Raw genomic sequence first — 14,603 nt, forward strand, 5'->3', positions numbered from 1 at the left:
TCATTAAAAATAAAGAATTATGACATTAAGTTCATTTAAATAAACACACATTAGCTTAGTGTAGTGTTTATACATTAAATATTAGATTGTTTATGATTATAAACTAGTTGTTTGAATTATTTACATACAGTATTATTTATTTTTTTATACATTTATAAATTTTCAAAAGAAAAATATTATGACTTACATGGTAAATTAAATTAAGTTAAATTCTTAAAATTTGCACAGTCATTTTAAATCACCATGTTTCATGATGTCAAAAAATAAAATAGATGTTTAGTACATATAATGTTATTGCATTAAAAATTACGCATGCAAATGTTTGCAGAGAAAAATTAAATTATATTAAATATGCACAGTTACTTTAAATCAGCAGTTTTATGATGTCAAAAATAAAATAAATGTTTAGCACATATACATTAAATTAAATAAAAAAATATATAATAAATAATATAATAATACAATATATATTTTTTTTATCAAATTACAACATATGGAATGTCACTGAAAAAGTGACAGTTTAACAAAATAAATAAAAACATAAAGGGGGATAAAGAATGTCTATAAAATACATCAAATCTAATCTAATCCTAGCTGATGAATGAATGAATGAATGAGTCTTTAATTGGGTTGGAGGAGCTTTCCTGTAGCTCCTCTGTTCGTCCTGCAGGAGACGCTGCAGGTCTCTCTTTCTCTCCTTCTCCTCCTCCTCCTCCTCCTCCTCTCGGTGCAGGCTTCCCCGTCTTTAAAGCCGTCGCTGGTGGCTGGAGGTGGTGAGGACTCCCCAGTAGCCACAGGAGGAGGAGGAAGAGGAGGAGGATGAAGCTGAGCGTCCGTCAGCGTGGAGCTGATCTCAGTTCAGTCCGTCTGAGCTGAAACTGGAAACTTTGGGATTCTTTTCTGGCTCTGGAGCTTCTTCTTCTTCTTCTTCTTCTTTTTCTTCTTCTTCTTCATGTCCATCTGAGCAGGTAAAGGCAGAGACGCTGTGACGTCCCTGAGGATGTGATCAGCTGCTGCTCATCTCATTGATTCTGTTGTGCTCTGACATTAAACTGCTGCAGTTCTAGTTAAATCCTATAAATCACCTCCTAGAACACAGAAATATCTTGGCTGCACTCTGCTCTCCTTCAAACTAGAACGAATCATTACTAGTAAAGAAGAATTCAACATCCAGCCATGAATAAATCAGTGTTTTAAGTGTTGAGGTCAGTTTAATTCTGAATGAGACGGAGCAGATGATTTATCAGCTGATCCTGGACCAGGTTTAAATGTGTGGTTTGAGGATGTTCTGAGGCAGATTTCTGCTCCTGGTGCAGAATATTTAAAACCTTTAACAGAACTTCACTCTGCTGTCGTTGGTTTGTCTTCTCGTCCTTTGTGCATTTAATTCTCAGAGCTGATTCAGGGTTTTTCATGTTGGTGTAGTTCTTGTTTCTCTTGCGCTGTCTAATCATTTTTTATTTATTTTTATCAGACTCAACCGTGACACAAACTTTCAGCTACAGCAGTAGAAACGTCCCCAGATTTTATTGACACTACTTCGATTTCCTCAGATCTCTGTCTAAATCTGAGACCAGTCAGTCGATTATTGTTTCAGCGAATCAATGAATCCTTTAATTAAACACAAAATTATTCACGTTTTATTCAAATAGAATCACGACATCAGTTTTTCTATTAATGCTCGTGCACAGTGTTGAGTCTGATTTAATTATTGCTCTGGATTTGGAGCTGAATGCTAGTGGAAGCCTACATGGTTTAGATCTAGAGGTTTATGAGTTAGCATCACCATTAGCATTGCCTTTAGCATCACTTTTAGCATCACGGGGTTCTGTTTCAATTTTAAGAAGCATGCAGCTACTTTCTGTTCTCATTTGAGATTGTATTTATGTCTATGTACATTACTCAGTTTGTGGATTTTGAGGACCTTCATGCTGTGATGCTAACCACAGCTAAAGGTTGCTAACACTCACTTAGAGCTGAATATTAATGAAAACTATGTAGTTTATTTTCTGTCTATACCTGACATGCTATCTGTTAGCATCAGCATCGCTGTAAATTAATTTCTTATTACAATCAGTGGGTTAACGGTTTAAAGCTGCAGCGTGGAATCTTTGGCTCCCCCTACTGGCAGTGAGAGGAGCTGCATGAACACCACCTTTTCTTTTTCAGACTGTTTCAGATTTATCGGCAGCATCTGAAACAACAGTTTCTTAGAAACTACTTTTTATTCACTTCAATCACAAGAAAACTTAATTGCATTTGTAGTAAATAGTTTTATTTTTGTGTGAGTGAGACCTCCCCGCGCAGCGAGACCCTACGGAGACCAAACATAGCAGCAATATATATATAATAGAAGTTTAATGAATGAATGTTGTTGTCTAGCTCTGTTCTATAGACTGTATATAAACATGGACGCCGCGTCTCCACTTTCTCTCTTTGGCCAAACTGATGCTATTTCCCCATGGATACGGGCGGCGCCATCTTGCGAGTTTGGAGTCAGAGTCTAATCAGTACGGTCTGAGGGCGGAGCCACGATATCAATGCTCCACCCACCCTTCCTCCAGACTCACTGTTTTCATTTAATGAATCCTCCGCTCTGCTCTTCCTCCAGCAGCTACAAGGACATGTTGGATTATACACTGAACTTGTTTGTAAAAATAGTTTTTATAAATCTCACGGTCCCACGGGACCTCTTTATGGAGCGGTTGGCATGGCAACTGGTGGTCGCCATGATGTCACATCCTGTTTCTATTGCGTCATATAACGAACTAAAACGAATCAACATTCAACATTATATTAACTACCTAAAATGACAGAAAGAAGATCCCTGAAAAAAAAAAAAAAATTATGTGTATTTTATAATTTTGGTTCAACCCAAGTCCCGCCCACCAACAAGGAGGGGGTGGAGCTTATGACCTCTACTACAGCCAGCCACCAGGGGGCGCTCTACTGGCTTTGGCTTCACTTTAGAGGCGCTGTTCTATATTTATTTACAGTCTGTGGTCCGTTCCCAGAGAACTCTGGGTTGTCTTCGTAGTAACGGCCACTGAGGATCATGGGTAGTGTAGTTGTGTCAGAGGGTAGTTGAGTTTTTGTCATCGTCTCTACAGGAAAAATAAATGTGTTAGAAAAGGTCTCTGAAACTCCAATAAACAGAAACACATCAGAGTCACCAGATGCGTCGAAGCGGCTGTGAAGATAAAATATTAACGCCAGTCCAGTGAGTCGGATGATTCAGAGCAGCGTGTGTTCTGCCTTCATTAACAACACGTGACCAATTAGAAACATGATGGATGGAGTTCGTTTAGCTCGTTAATAGCGTGTGACCACACAGCTCTCAGTGAATAACGACTGATCTGCCAGACGCTGGATTTTCCCATCTGGCTATGAACACAGCACAACTAGTAAATACTGGACTCCATGATGAGTTTAAATCAGAGTTTATTTTCAGACAGTTTGTGGGCAACTGTTTATTCTTTAAACTGTGTCATTCACTTGTGTGTTTCTGACCTGTAGAGTTGTGTGTTTGTGGATTCTCTCAGCCTGTAGTTCCGTGTCAGTTTCCACTATTCATCCATGAAAAGATGAATGAGAAACACAGTAAACTTGTAAATGAGTAATTTATCTTTTAACATGAGCAACAAAATAAAATGGTCCCTGTAAATCTTTGTCTCTGCTACATCAGCGAGTGTAAAAGTTCCTCTAATAGCGGCTGGTGTTCCATGAATAGTTGGGTCTCCAGTAATGGCCGTTGTTTACAGGAACAAAGAAAAAATAACCGTATATTTCACTGTTGATGCACTAGTCAGCCAGTTATAGATGTAGTAACACACAGGTGCCACAGGTGGCAGTAACTACATTTGAAGAGCCACACATGAGCCCAAACACTGTCCAAACCACAGAGAGCTTTAACAGCACGGTACCAAGAAGAAAACTGGACATGAACTTCAAGAAGAAAGTTTTGAAATGTGCAGCAAAATACAGGAGAGGAATCTGTGAAACGCTTTAATATTTACCCACAAAGACTGAGACACCGGTACGCTGTGGCGCAATGATGATAAGTTGCCATCATTTTACAGTGCTGTTTCTTTGTTGTTGTTGTTGTTTTGTTGCGTGTACAGTGTCACTGCTAGTGTAAAAAACAAATGAAAAAACATAGCAGAGTAAATAGTAGGAAAACACATGTACCAATATGAAACAAAGGGAATTAGAAAGAAAGGCTTCCCTCTAATTAAAGCCTGCCTCCAATATCCACCTAATCTGGGAGACTGAGTCTATTAGAGGAAATACAGTAAAGAAACTCAGCGCAGACTGACCGTGGTTCTACCAGTGACCATGATCCATAATAAACGTGTCCCTCAGGAACCGGTGGGATTTCCAGAGAATGACGTCGGGCTGATTAACGTACACACTTCCACTAAAGATCGCGTAGCTACACATTTGATTTGTTTGATTTAAAGAAAAAGAAAAACAGGGAGTCAACAGGAAGACTGAGCTAATGGGAGGGGACCAGAACTTTGATGTACCTTTCTGTCAGAGTGGACGGTGTCATTGGGTCATTTAGTTTGATCTAAACTCCTGGATTCGCTTGAAGGGTGATTTGACTGGAAACGCTTTCACACACTGGGTCATGGTCCAGTGTGGAAGCGGCTGTCGTCTTTAGATTCCTGGGGAGCTGAACATCCTGAGACCATTCAACCATCTTGATCTGGAGCCTCGTCACCACCGACGGGGACGAGATAAAAGCTCTGAACAGCTGGACTTTTTAAAACTAATGAGTGTGATCTCATGGTTATTAAGAGGAGAGAAGTCAGGCTGAATGGTCCCACAGAGACTGTTTGGATGGCTGCTTGCTGAGGTCTGTTCTCTCACATCGTTTTTACCCACAAACATTTAGTTTGTTCTGAGCGTGGAGCTTCTCGCTCACCCAGAAAGCAGCAGCGCTTCTGAATGAGGTGAATTATTAACCGGGCGGTAGAGCTCCAGCTGTACGGGGATCTGTGTGATGTGATTCTCATGAGCAGCTCTTTAATCTGCTGCTGGATGTCGGCTCAGCTGGTGGGAGATTCATCCTCCGCTTGACTGAACAGGCCGAGCTTCGACGAGGCTCCACCTGCTGAGAGCTCGCTGAGGTTTACAGCAAAACCACTCGAGGTCGGAGAAGACTGACGAGCAGCCTCACAGGCAACACATTTGACTCTCTGAGCCGAGGATAAGAAGCTGGTTTTACATAATCAGGATTCCCCACCATGTCACAGAAATCAGTTTAGGCAGGGAACAACAGGTATTAAAGAAAACTAGTGGATGATGTCTCCTCCGAGCTGATTTACTGCAGCAAACAACACAAACTGAATTTCATTCTTTCGAGCAGTAATAGAAAATACTGGGTTTAGTGTTTCAAATTGATCTGATGCACAAATGAAACTCCCTCCAGTTATAAACAGGTCTTTTTTCACTAACATAGAGCTGCTTTAGTTCTTTTTCATGCACCACTTCTTGCAGTGATTCCCAACCCGTTTTGTCTCGTGTATCCATTCACCCATTGATTCTTCAAAAGTAGGACTAACTGATTACTAAATGAACATTTCATTCTCAGACATTTTCTTCTTTTTAACTCTGATGAAACATAATAAATAAATAAACCAGAGTGAGGCTTTTTTGATTTGGCCACAAGCAGAGAAATGGTGTAAGACGCCTCCAGTGCTTTACTTTCATCATTACAGTCTGACCTGACTTAAATTCCAGCAGCTTTCGTTTGTAAAATTCTTCAGTTTTTCCGACCTAGCAGTGTTTGATGCTCTGGTGTCGCTGTAAATGTTCTGGCCTCAATGAGTTATTCACAAAAGAAGCACTGAGGCAGCGTTGGGTCTGCAGACGTATATTAATCCAGTTTTCAGTGCCTCGGTTTCTCGTGGGCTCCTCTGACCCCTCTCCTGGATCAGCTGGAAGTTTCAGCCATTTATCCATGTTTGCCTGCAGGTAGGGGGTGATTTCATTTGGCTGCGGTTGCCACAGGTTATGTGTCCCCGAGGACACTACTGATTTATTGGCAGGCTTATGAAAATATTCACTTAGTCTTGGAAATAAATGATGAAATGTTTCCATGTACCTGTGCAGTTTCTCTGGGAATCAGTTACAGAAGCAGTCGTCCTGATGTCACCTACAATGAATCAGCTGCTGCATTTGTTCAGTTCTTTTAAATACTCAGAAAACCATCACGTCATGTTTTTATTTATTTATAGGATTAATTGTATGATTTCATTTGATTAACAAAAACAATTTGCACATGTTTGTAACATGTTTAAGTCTAATTGAAAGGGCTGTTTTAATTTAGTTTTATTTCCATGGGAGTGGTCACATGTGCATCTTTATACATCCATTTTTTCATTTTTAACTTACTCTGGATTTTCCTGTCATGTATTTATTTTAGGGCTGTTGGTAGATTAAAACATTCAATTCACTTGTTAACATCTGTTTTATAGGCATCTGGAAAGGCTTTTAATCATCTTATCTACGTGGGAGTGGACAAGTGTAGGTTATGATTAATATCAACAGTCCAACACAAAGACAAAACTACCCTTCCAGAATATTGTTATCCAGCCATTTTGATCCGGTGGTCACTCAGTAACAGTAACAGTAAATGCAGATAAATGCAAGAGTTTGAAGATGAACTAGGTCAAAAACTTCTTCTTCTTCTTGTCAGCTTAAAAAACGTATTTGCTACGAACACACTTTAGGTTCTTCTTCCTAATTTGTGCATTAATTCTGACAACATTGATAGAAACAATGGACAATATAAAACCTTGTGAGTAGAGAAGTTTCCGTGAGCGATCTATCAGTGAAGGTGACATCCCAGCTACTGTGTGTGGCAAAGCATCGAGTGGTGGAGGTCAGAGGTCATTTCTGTCCCCGAGCTGCAGCTCATTAAAACAGAGTGAACAGGAAACGGTGACACGTTCACTGCAGGATGATTTGTCTCCTTCAGAACAAAGAAACCCTTCTCCTCAGCCTCCTCGGTGCAGATGCGTGTCTGTTATCATTTTCTTGTTAACCGTGAGATGAGGTGCATTAATAAACGGTGAATTATTGAGCAGTGACATTGGCTCATAGTCGCTCATTGTGACATGTAAATGCATCCAAACGTGACAAGAACAGGAGGCAGACTGGTGTAATTAATGCTGCCTTCAAGTGATCATCATATCCAACCAGCTTTCATATAAAACTACCCTTCTATGTGTTTGCTGCTGCAGTCATCTCACAGAGACAGGAACTCTGTTATTTAAATAATGTGATTGGTTTTGTGACAGGAGGAGCTGAACACGAGGAGCTTCTCTTGTAACTTCAATTTATTATAAGACAGTTGTTCCCAAAGAAACACGTCTCCAGGAAGATATGAGCTCCAAAGCACAAAGAGGAGCTGCCTCGGGAATTTATACTTTTCACTTCCCAATACATTAGGTACGCTGGTGAAAAGGAGTCCTGCTCTAAAGCTCATCTCTGTGAAGGTTCTGGTGTTCAACAATAGTTTAAAATAACTAACAGAGTTATAGAGTGTGTGTTTTTTCATTGTGGAGGCTGTGGTTTGTATTGAATTGTAGTTTGTTCCAAAATATTAAACATCTCCTCAAATATCATCCAGTTGAATTACCACCTTTCAATATCATGGACATTAGAACAGTAATTCCAATGTATTCATTTGTGTACCTAATGTTTTGGCAAGGGAGTTTATATGTCAAACCACAAATGAATACAAGTGATAGACAGCACTGATTCAGAGCTGGAGAAAACAGAGTGGAAGAAAAACCCAGAATGACTGTACTGCATTGTCCTTCATCCGGAATCCATATTTCGTAAATTGAACTTGTGCAGGTATGAAGCATTCATTAGCTTTGATAAAAAGCCCTTGGTCAGATGGTACTTTTGCGCTGAGTGATGACATTTCACAAGAACTTTGGGCATTTATCTGAACCGACCCCAGGGTACATGCGACAGTACACAAATGTCCAACCTCCATACCTGGTAAACTATTAAAATATACTTAAAATGAGTATTTTGAAGACTCATTTTATGTTATACAAACTGAAATCTGTTAGACAAAGCTGTATCAGAAAGATATAATCATGACATTGATATATTTGCACATAGTGGTGCATTGTAAGTCCATCCATCTATCCTGAGTTTTCTCTCTTTGGTTAAAATCTATGTTCATTTGGTTTTAAACATAGTCAACTCGATAAGTGAGATTCATTCTAAATATTGAATCGATCAATCTGAACTCAGTAACTGGAGAAATAATCAATAATGTCAATATGAACACATGAACTCCATGAACATATACTCAGAATTTATTTCCATCATCTCCTTGTGGCTGAAATTCATCAGGAATATAAAAAAAGTAAAATGATGCAATTTTTACTGATTTTTACTAATCGGCTGTGAAATGAAACCAGAAGAACCTAAACAGCTGATCTCTGAGTTTCTGAAATAGCCTCCTGAACTCTTCTTCCTGGTATCTCGTGTAACCTGAGCCGTTTACGTGGGGGAAGGACGTTTTATATTTTTACTGAACGATGTCAGTAACTTCCTCTTGTGGAGTTCATCGGATACCTTAATCAGATGATGCTGCCGCTGATGGGATAATGGAAGGAAGTGGTCAGTGGTGGGGGTGGAGATGCGATCACTTGGTCCTGAGACAGCAGAAATGACTTCCTGTCAGTTCATCAACAGCAGTGATGGAGGTGGTGAAGCCGAAGATCACAGAGGTTATCCCCCTCTGCATCCCCCACCCCACCAGAATGAATGTTGATGGAACTCATTGACATGTGATAATATAAGAAAAAACCTCCAGAGACGTGAAGTGGGTAAAGTTGGACTGGTCTTAACCAACAGAACCAACTCATTCAGTTTAATGACAATGTTTGTGAACACTGAGTTGAGTAATTTCCCAGAAGGAAACACCGTCCATCATTTTGGTTCCTACCTCCAGATCCTCCTTGACAACAGCAGCTTGGAGCATCGTCTGAATCCTGATGATGCTGCATTGAAGTCTTTGGTAATGATATGATACACTAGACAGATTTTCATGTCTAATGAAAGACCACCAGAGTGTGGGACGTCCACTGACTTTGACAAGGCTTTGATCCAGAACATTATGGAAGAGTTGGGACATTTTTGGAAATCCAAAACACCTCAGGAACACAGAAACCTTTAGTTTGGATGCACAACCAGGACAATTTGTTTTTGTGGATGCATTCGGGGTTTTTTGAGTTCTGTTTTCCATGAACCATGTGTAGAGGAGAGGCCAACCAAGTATTCAATTCAATTAAATTTGTCTCATCTCATCTTCCGTACCGCTTAATCCTGCACTAGGGTCGCGGGGGTTGCTGGAGCATATCCCAGCTGGCTCAAGCCTATCGCAGGGCTAACACTGAGACATACAATCATACACACTCACACTCACACCTAGGGTCAATTTAGAGTCAGCAATTAGCCTAACGAGTATGTCTTTGGAGGTGGGAGGAAACCGGAGTCAATTCAATTTATATAGCGTCAGTAACAAAACATATTGTCCAAAGACGCTTTATAAAAACTGAACTGAAACCTCCAGAGCAGCCTGAGGGCGACGGTGTCAAGGAAGAAAAACCTGGAGCAGAACCCACATCTGGTTCATATCAACACATGTGGTGAAGAATCAAAGCTTTGGATTTACTGGTCGACTGACATTCCAACCTTCACCTGAGCTTACGAAATTTGTTTAGTGACCCAAAGAATGGAACAGCAGATATGAGCCCCTGAAATAGGGTTGTTCTCTCAGGTGGTTGAGGTCTGACTAGAGCTGCTGCTCCTTGTAGGTGGTTTATACTTCTGCATTAAGTTGGTGTTCTGGAGGTGGAATATGTTTTCAGCAAGAGATGAAGATTCTTCTGGAAGGGTGGAAGTTTTAAACATTTTATTCATTTAATTTTTTTTTCCACTTTATCTTTAGAAAATGGGTAAAATTTTGGAGATTTGACTTTGTTGAAGATACCTCCGGACAGTGAAGATTTTATATGTCCACATGTTCTGGATTAATTCAATCTGCAGACGGAATGTGAATCAATGAAGCTGATCAGCGTCTCATTCCTGTTAAATTAGCTGTTTCATCAAATACTATAATAAACTGAATACACACAGTGAATGAAGTGATTTAAGATAATCTGTTATTCTAATTTAATTAGCCCTCATTCAGCAGACGTGTTGTGGCTGTTGGTTGCATCCATCTGAATCCTGACAGGATGCAACTATTATATGTAACTCAGTTCTTATGGATCATTCAGAGGCTGGTGAACGTCTTCTATTGTAATAAAAGCTTTTTCTGAAACTCTGCTCTGAACTAGACGCTCTGAAATACTCAGAGCTGGTTTCGGTTCTGTCCGCTGTTATTCAGATACATATTTTCGTCCTGGTCTGATGTGTCTTGTGACCTCTGTGTTTCCCGTCCAGACTTCCTGTCCCGCCATGAGTGACATCTACGAGTCAGCGGCCAACTCCCTGGGTCTGTTCAACAGTCCCTGTCTCACCAAAGTGGAGCTGAGACTCACCTGTAAAGGAATCTCGGACCGAGATGCTCTGTCCAAGCCCGACCCCTGCATCGTCCTCAAAATGCAGTCCCATGGACAGTGGATGGAGGTAGGTCCCCACGGCAACCAGTGTCCTTTAAAACCTGCTGGTTTAAAGGGTTTAAAGTTAGTGAAGCCAGTCCTGTCCTAAATCTAGTCTCCATGAAGGATCTGGTGTTCAGCTTCAGTTTAAAAGAACTCAGAGGTGTTGAATCAACTGTGTTTTCATTTTGCTGAACTATTGAACAGTAGCTTGTTCTAAAATATGTCTCATCTCCTCAGTTCAATCCCATTCAACAGTTCACCACAAACTCCATCATCCAGATTGATCCTCCAGGTGAATCATCACCTGTTTCCACTTCAATTCCACATTATTGTAGTCAGGAAGGAGCATTTAGGTTAGAATGCATCAACTACTGTACCTAATGTTTTGGCAAAACAAAAAAATGAATGAAATTAAATTATACCCAACCACAACTACAACACCAACAGAGTTTTTTTTTTCTCTGCAGTGGTTAGTGCTTCCATGACTCCATGTTCTCCTTGATTATTGAGTCACTATATATGTGAGCAAAAATGGTGAGTGCATGAGAAGGGAACAGAACAGAATAGATTTTAATGCCATTTGCGCAGGTATGTTGGAAGACTTGTGCAAGGTTCCCAGAGTGAGCCTTTTTCTGAAAATACAAGAAAATAAAGGTAAACATTTTAAATAGCAACACTAATATACAATATATATGCAAATATAAGGAAGAAATATAATTATAAAAGTACACAGGAAGGTAATTGCACATCAGGTTATTGCACTTGTGTTATGACTCTAGGTCAAAATCCTTTTTTTTTTGTTCCTTCAAAGAAAATTGTGACCCAGACGTGTTATGAGAAAACAGACTTCAGAGTAATGAAGGGAAAAACGGTGGAAGAGCCTCCAGTTTATGTTATGACCAGCCTGGGGGGAAACCAGTACGAGTCCCTGCTCCCAGAATTAAAAAACAATTTTTAGTTAGTATTTATCTCTTCAAGGTGAGCGTAGCCAAAACAACAACCAACCAACCAACCAACAGGATTACTATCTGAATACCAACCCATGTGAAATAGAATACTATGTTCTTACCTGACTCCCCAACCAAAAACAAGAGAAAATGAAACTAGCTTCCCTACCTGGCAGGATTGTGGTGGTAAAACACTCTGAGTGTGAAGTGATCACAGGAAGAGAGAATGAGCCCCAGGCATCTCCTACAAAGACCTTTTAAACTCCAGCTCCTCAGGTCTCCTCCAAACCCTGACTGGTCTACAAGAAGCTGAAATAAAAAAAAAAGATGAAAGAGAGCATAGCAGCACACAGGCACTGAGACACATGACTCAGAACACATGGTGTGAATAAAAATAAAAGCTAATGGAGTATAACAGAGACAGTCCAGACCGTGAGGTGTGATGCTCTGTAGGGAGGCGTTAAGTGTTCACGGTGTGAATGAGGAGGAGGATGTGGTGATTCCTTCCAGTCTTGATGTCCCTGACTTCCATCCTGATAGTAAATGAAGTAACTGTGATAGAACCAGGACCTGTGGGAGCTGATGCTCTCTGGTCTGAGGTTGTATCTGAGGCCACGTCCACACGTAGCGAAACAGTCTCTTTTTTCTCTGGTTCTTCTTGTGTCGTTTAGAGAATTTCTCCGTAAATGTCCATCCATTGCAAAACTGCATCTAGTTGTAGAAAGGCTGTACTACATATCCCAGGCCTACGTGTGGCGCTGTTTCTGCTACAGACCTCAGCCAAAAAGAAGAAGAAGAAGAAGAAGAAGAAGAAGAGGAAGAGGAAGAGGTGGAGCATGCACACCAACCCTGCACGCTGTACACAATCATACAGTCTGGATGAGAGTCTGTAATCGTTTTCAGGTGATTATGTTGGTGAAGGTGGTGAGCTGGGTGGTGTTGGTGGTTGGGGTCGGGGGTGTAGCTTGTGTCCATGGAAGGGACGGCTTGATTAGTCTTGTGGAGTTTTTCTCTCGGGCTCTGTGGTGTTTCCAAACCACACCCTGAGTCACTGTCCTGAGAAAAACAACGAAATGCAGTTTATCAGCTCTTTGGTTCAGGAGTAATAAAAATAGAAACTACAGCAGCTACACACAATAAAATACAATCTATATAATAAAAGCACCAGCGGCACAGAAATGTGTGGAATTGGTACAATGAGGGGAAAACACCAGGATTTAAAACAAATTAAACAATAGTGCAAATGCACCAACTGAGTGTAGGTGGAATAAATGTGAATATGGGGATTTGATGGCTTGAGAGTAGAAGCTGGTTTTTAGTCTATAAAGAGAGAGAGAGAAGTTAACCCAGAGTTAAAACCATTTCCAAACACAGCTACAGTGTTATTTATTTATGTATGTATATTTTTTAGAAGTGGGAGCTGGGACACGATTAAAGGAGCTGATTATCTTTGACAAACTGCCGGAGACAAGAGGACGTATTCAGCGTCCGATGTTTTTCTGGTGCTGGTTGTTTGTTCCTGGAGATAAATGGATATTAGCAGCTCTGTTGATTTAGCCTGAGCTGCATTATCATCAGCTTCCCGTCACATTAATGTCACCGCTGCTGATTTAAAGGCTGTTTTCACCTGCATGAGCAAAGATCCGTCAGGTTAAACCGCCTCCACTCACACAGCTCTGTTCAATACGACACAGTCAGAAGACGAGTCGCCTTCGCTGTCCCCAGCCTCAGCTCCAGCTTCTCTGAACGAATCCTGCAGGAGCGTTTAATGGACTGAAAAGTGCTGAGAGAAATGAATGAGTAAAATGAACCAGCAATCATATAAAATGAGAGTGGCTTAAAGACTCAGGAGTCTTCTCCTTCCCTTCTGCTCTCGTTGAGATGCACTGTAAAACACGCTCTGGTTGGATTAACTGTTCTGAAGAAGAACAAGAAGAAACTGAAAGAAAAAAGTGAGTGAACTACAAACAAACTAAAAAAGGTCCATTTTAACGTAGGGAAAAACAACATGTGATTAATTGCGATTAACTGAGATGAGCCTTTGACACAAACACAGACCAAGACGACAGAGGTTTGGTTTCATTCACCACTAAAGATCCTCTAACACGACTAAACGGTGACACCAGCAGTGAATATAACGTCTAGCACAGTGAACACACACTGCTCAGCGTCTTTTAAGCCTGGAGCTATTTTTATTTTACTTATGAAAGGTGCTTGGAAGATGTTTTAAAAAGTAAAGGCTGGATTAGCATCACTGGGTGCCCTGCAGGGACAACTCCCTCCATCATCAAACCTCCACCATGAACAGTAATTTTGTGTGGATCCATTGTATTTTATTTGGTTCATAAATCACAAAATCACTGGAACCAATTTCTGAGCCTCGATTCACAAAAGACTTGGTGGATTTCTCAACACACATCCCATTGCTAAAAAACACTTTTAGTCTGTAAAGCTGCTTCATCTCTCTGAGGAGACTTCATGTCTTTGACCCTGTTGAACCAGCTGAGAGTCAGACCTTCAAACCCTTCAGGAAACATCATGCGTATACAGATTATTCACATAACAACAGCAGATGGAGAAAAAAAAACATTCATCTACATTTTTTCTACAAGTTTTCTTAAAATCCAAAGACATTTGTGTGTCTGAAAAGTTGTATCTTCAGGTGGCGTTTATTTGACTGGCAGCAGTAACACGAGTGAATCCCGTCCTTCTGTTATCAGCCATCTGGAGCTAAACTGTTGGAAAGCGTTCTCGTTTGTTATTGACACGACGGATGATGAAGCAGGAACTGACATAATTCTCAGCTGCTTTCTGTTTGTTTGAGATCTGAAGCTCAGACGAGTCCAAACAGACTCCGTGGGCTACGGCTCGTCCATATCTCCCCACGCCGCCACTGAAGACACACTGATGACTTCTTTATTGGGTAAAGAGCACACACATTTAACTGCAGCTTCTTTAATGGCTGTAATTTGAGACTTTCCTAAGAGCAGCCTCTTCAGCCTCCAATGATTCC

At 40.6% G+C, this 14,603-nt stretch overlaps 1 protein-coding gene across 1 annotated transcript in view; it reads left to right on the forward strand.

Moving 5' to 3' along the window:
* Nucleotides 1-766: 766 nt before the first annotated feature.
* Nucleotides 767-14,603, forward strand: part of cpne4a (copine IVa) — a 48,392-nt gene continuing 34,555 nt past the window's right edge. Inside the window, exons 1-2 of the mRNA XM_047599737.1 lie at nucleotides 767-968; nucleotides 10,483-10,668. Coding sequence (XP_047455693.1) covers nucleotides 10,498-10,668 — 171 coding nt within the window. The 5' untranslated portion in view covers nucleotides 767-968; nucleotides 10,483-10,497. The remainder of the gene's footprint in view (nucleotides 969-10,482; nucleotides 10,669-14,603) is intronic.

The sequence above is a fragment of the Mugil cephalus genome, chromosome 11, assembly GCF_022458985.1.
Source record: "Mugil cephalus isolate CIBA_MC_2020 chromosome 11, CIBA_Mcephalus_1.1, whole genome shotgun sequence".
Taxonomy (NCBI): Eukaryota; Metazoa; Chordata; class Actinopteri; order Mugiliformes; family Mugilidae; genus Mugil; species Mugil cephalus.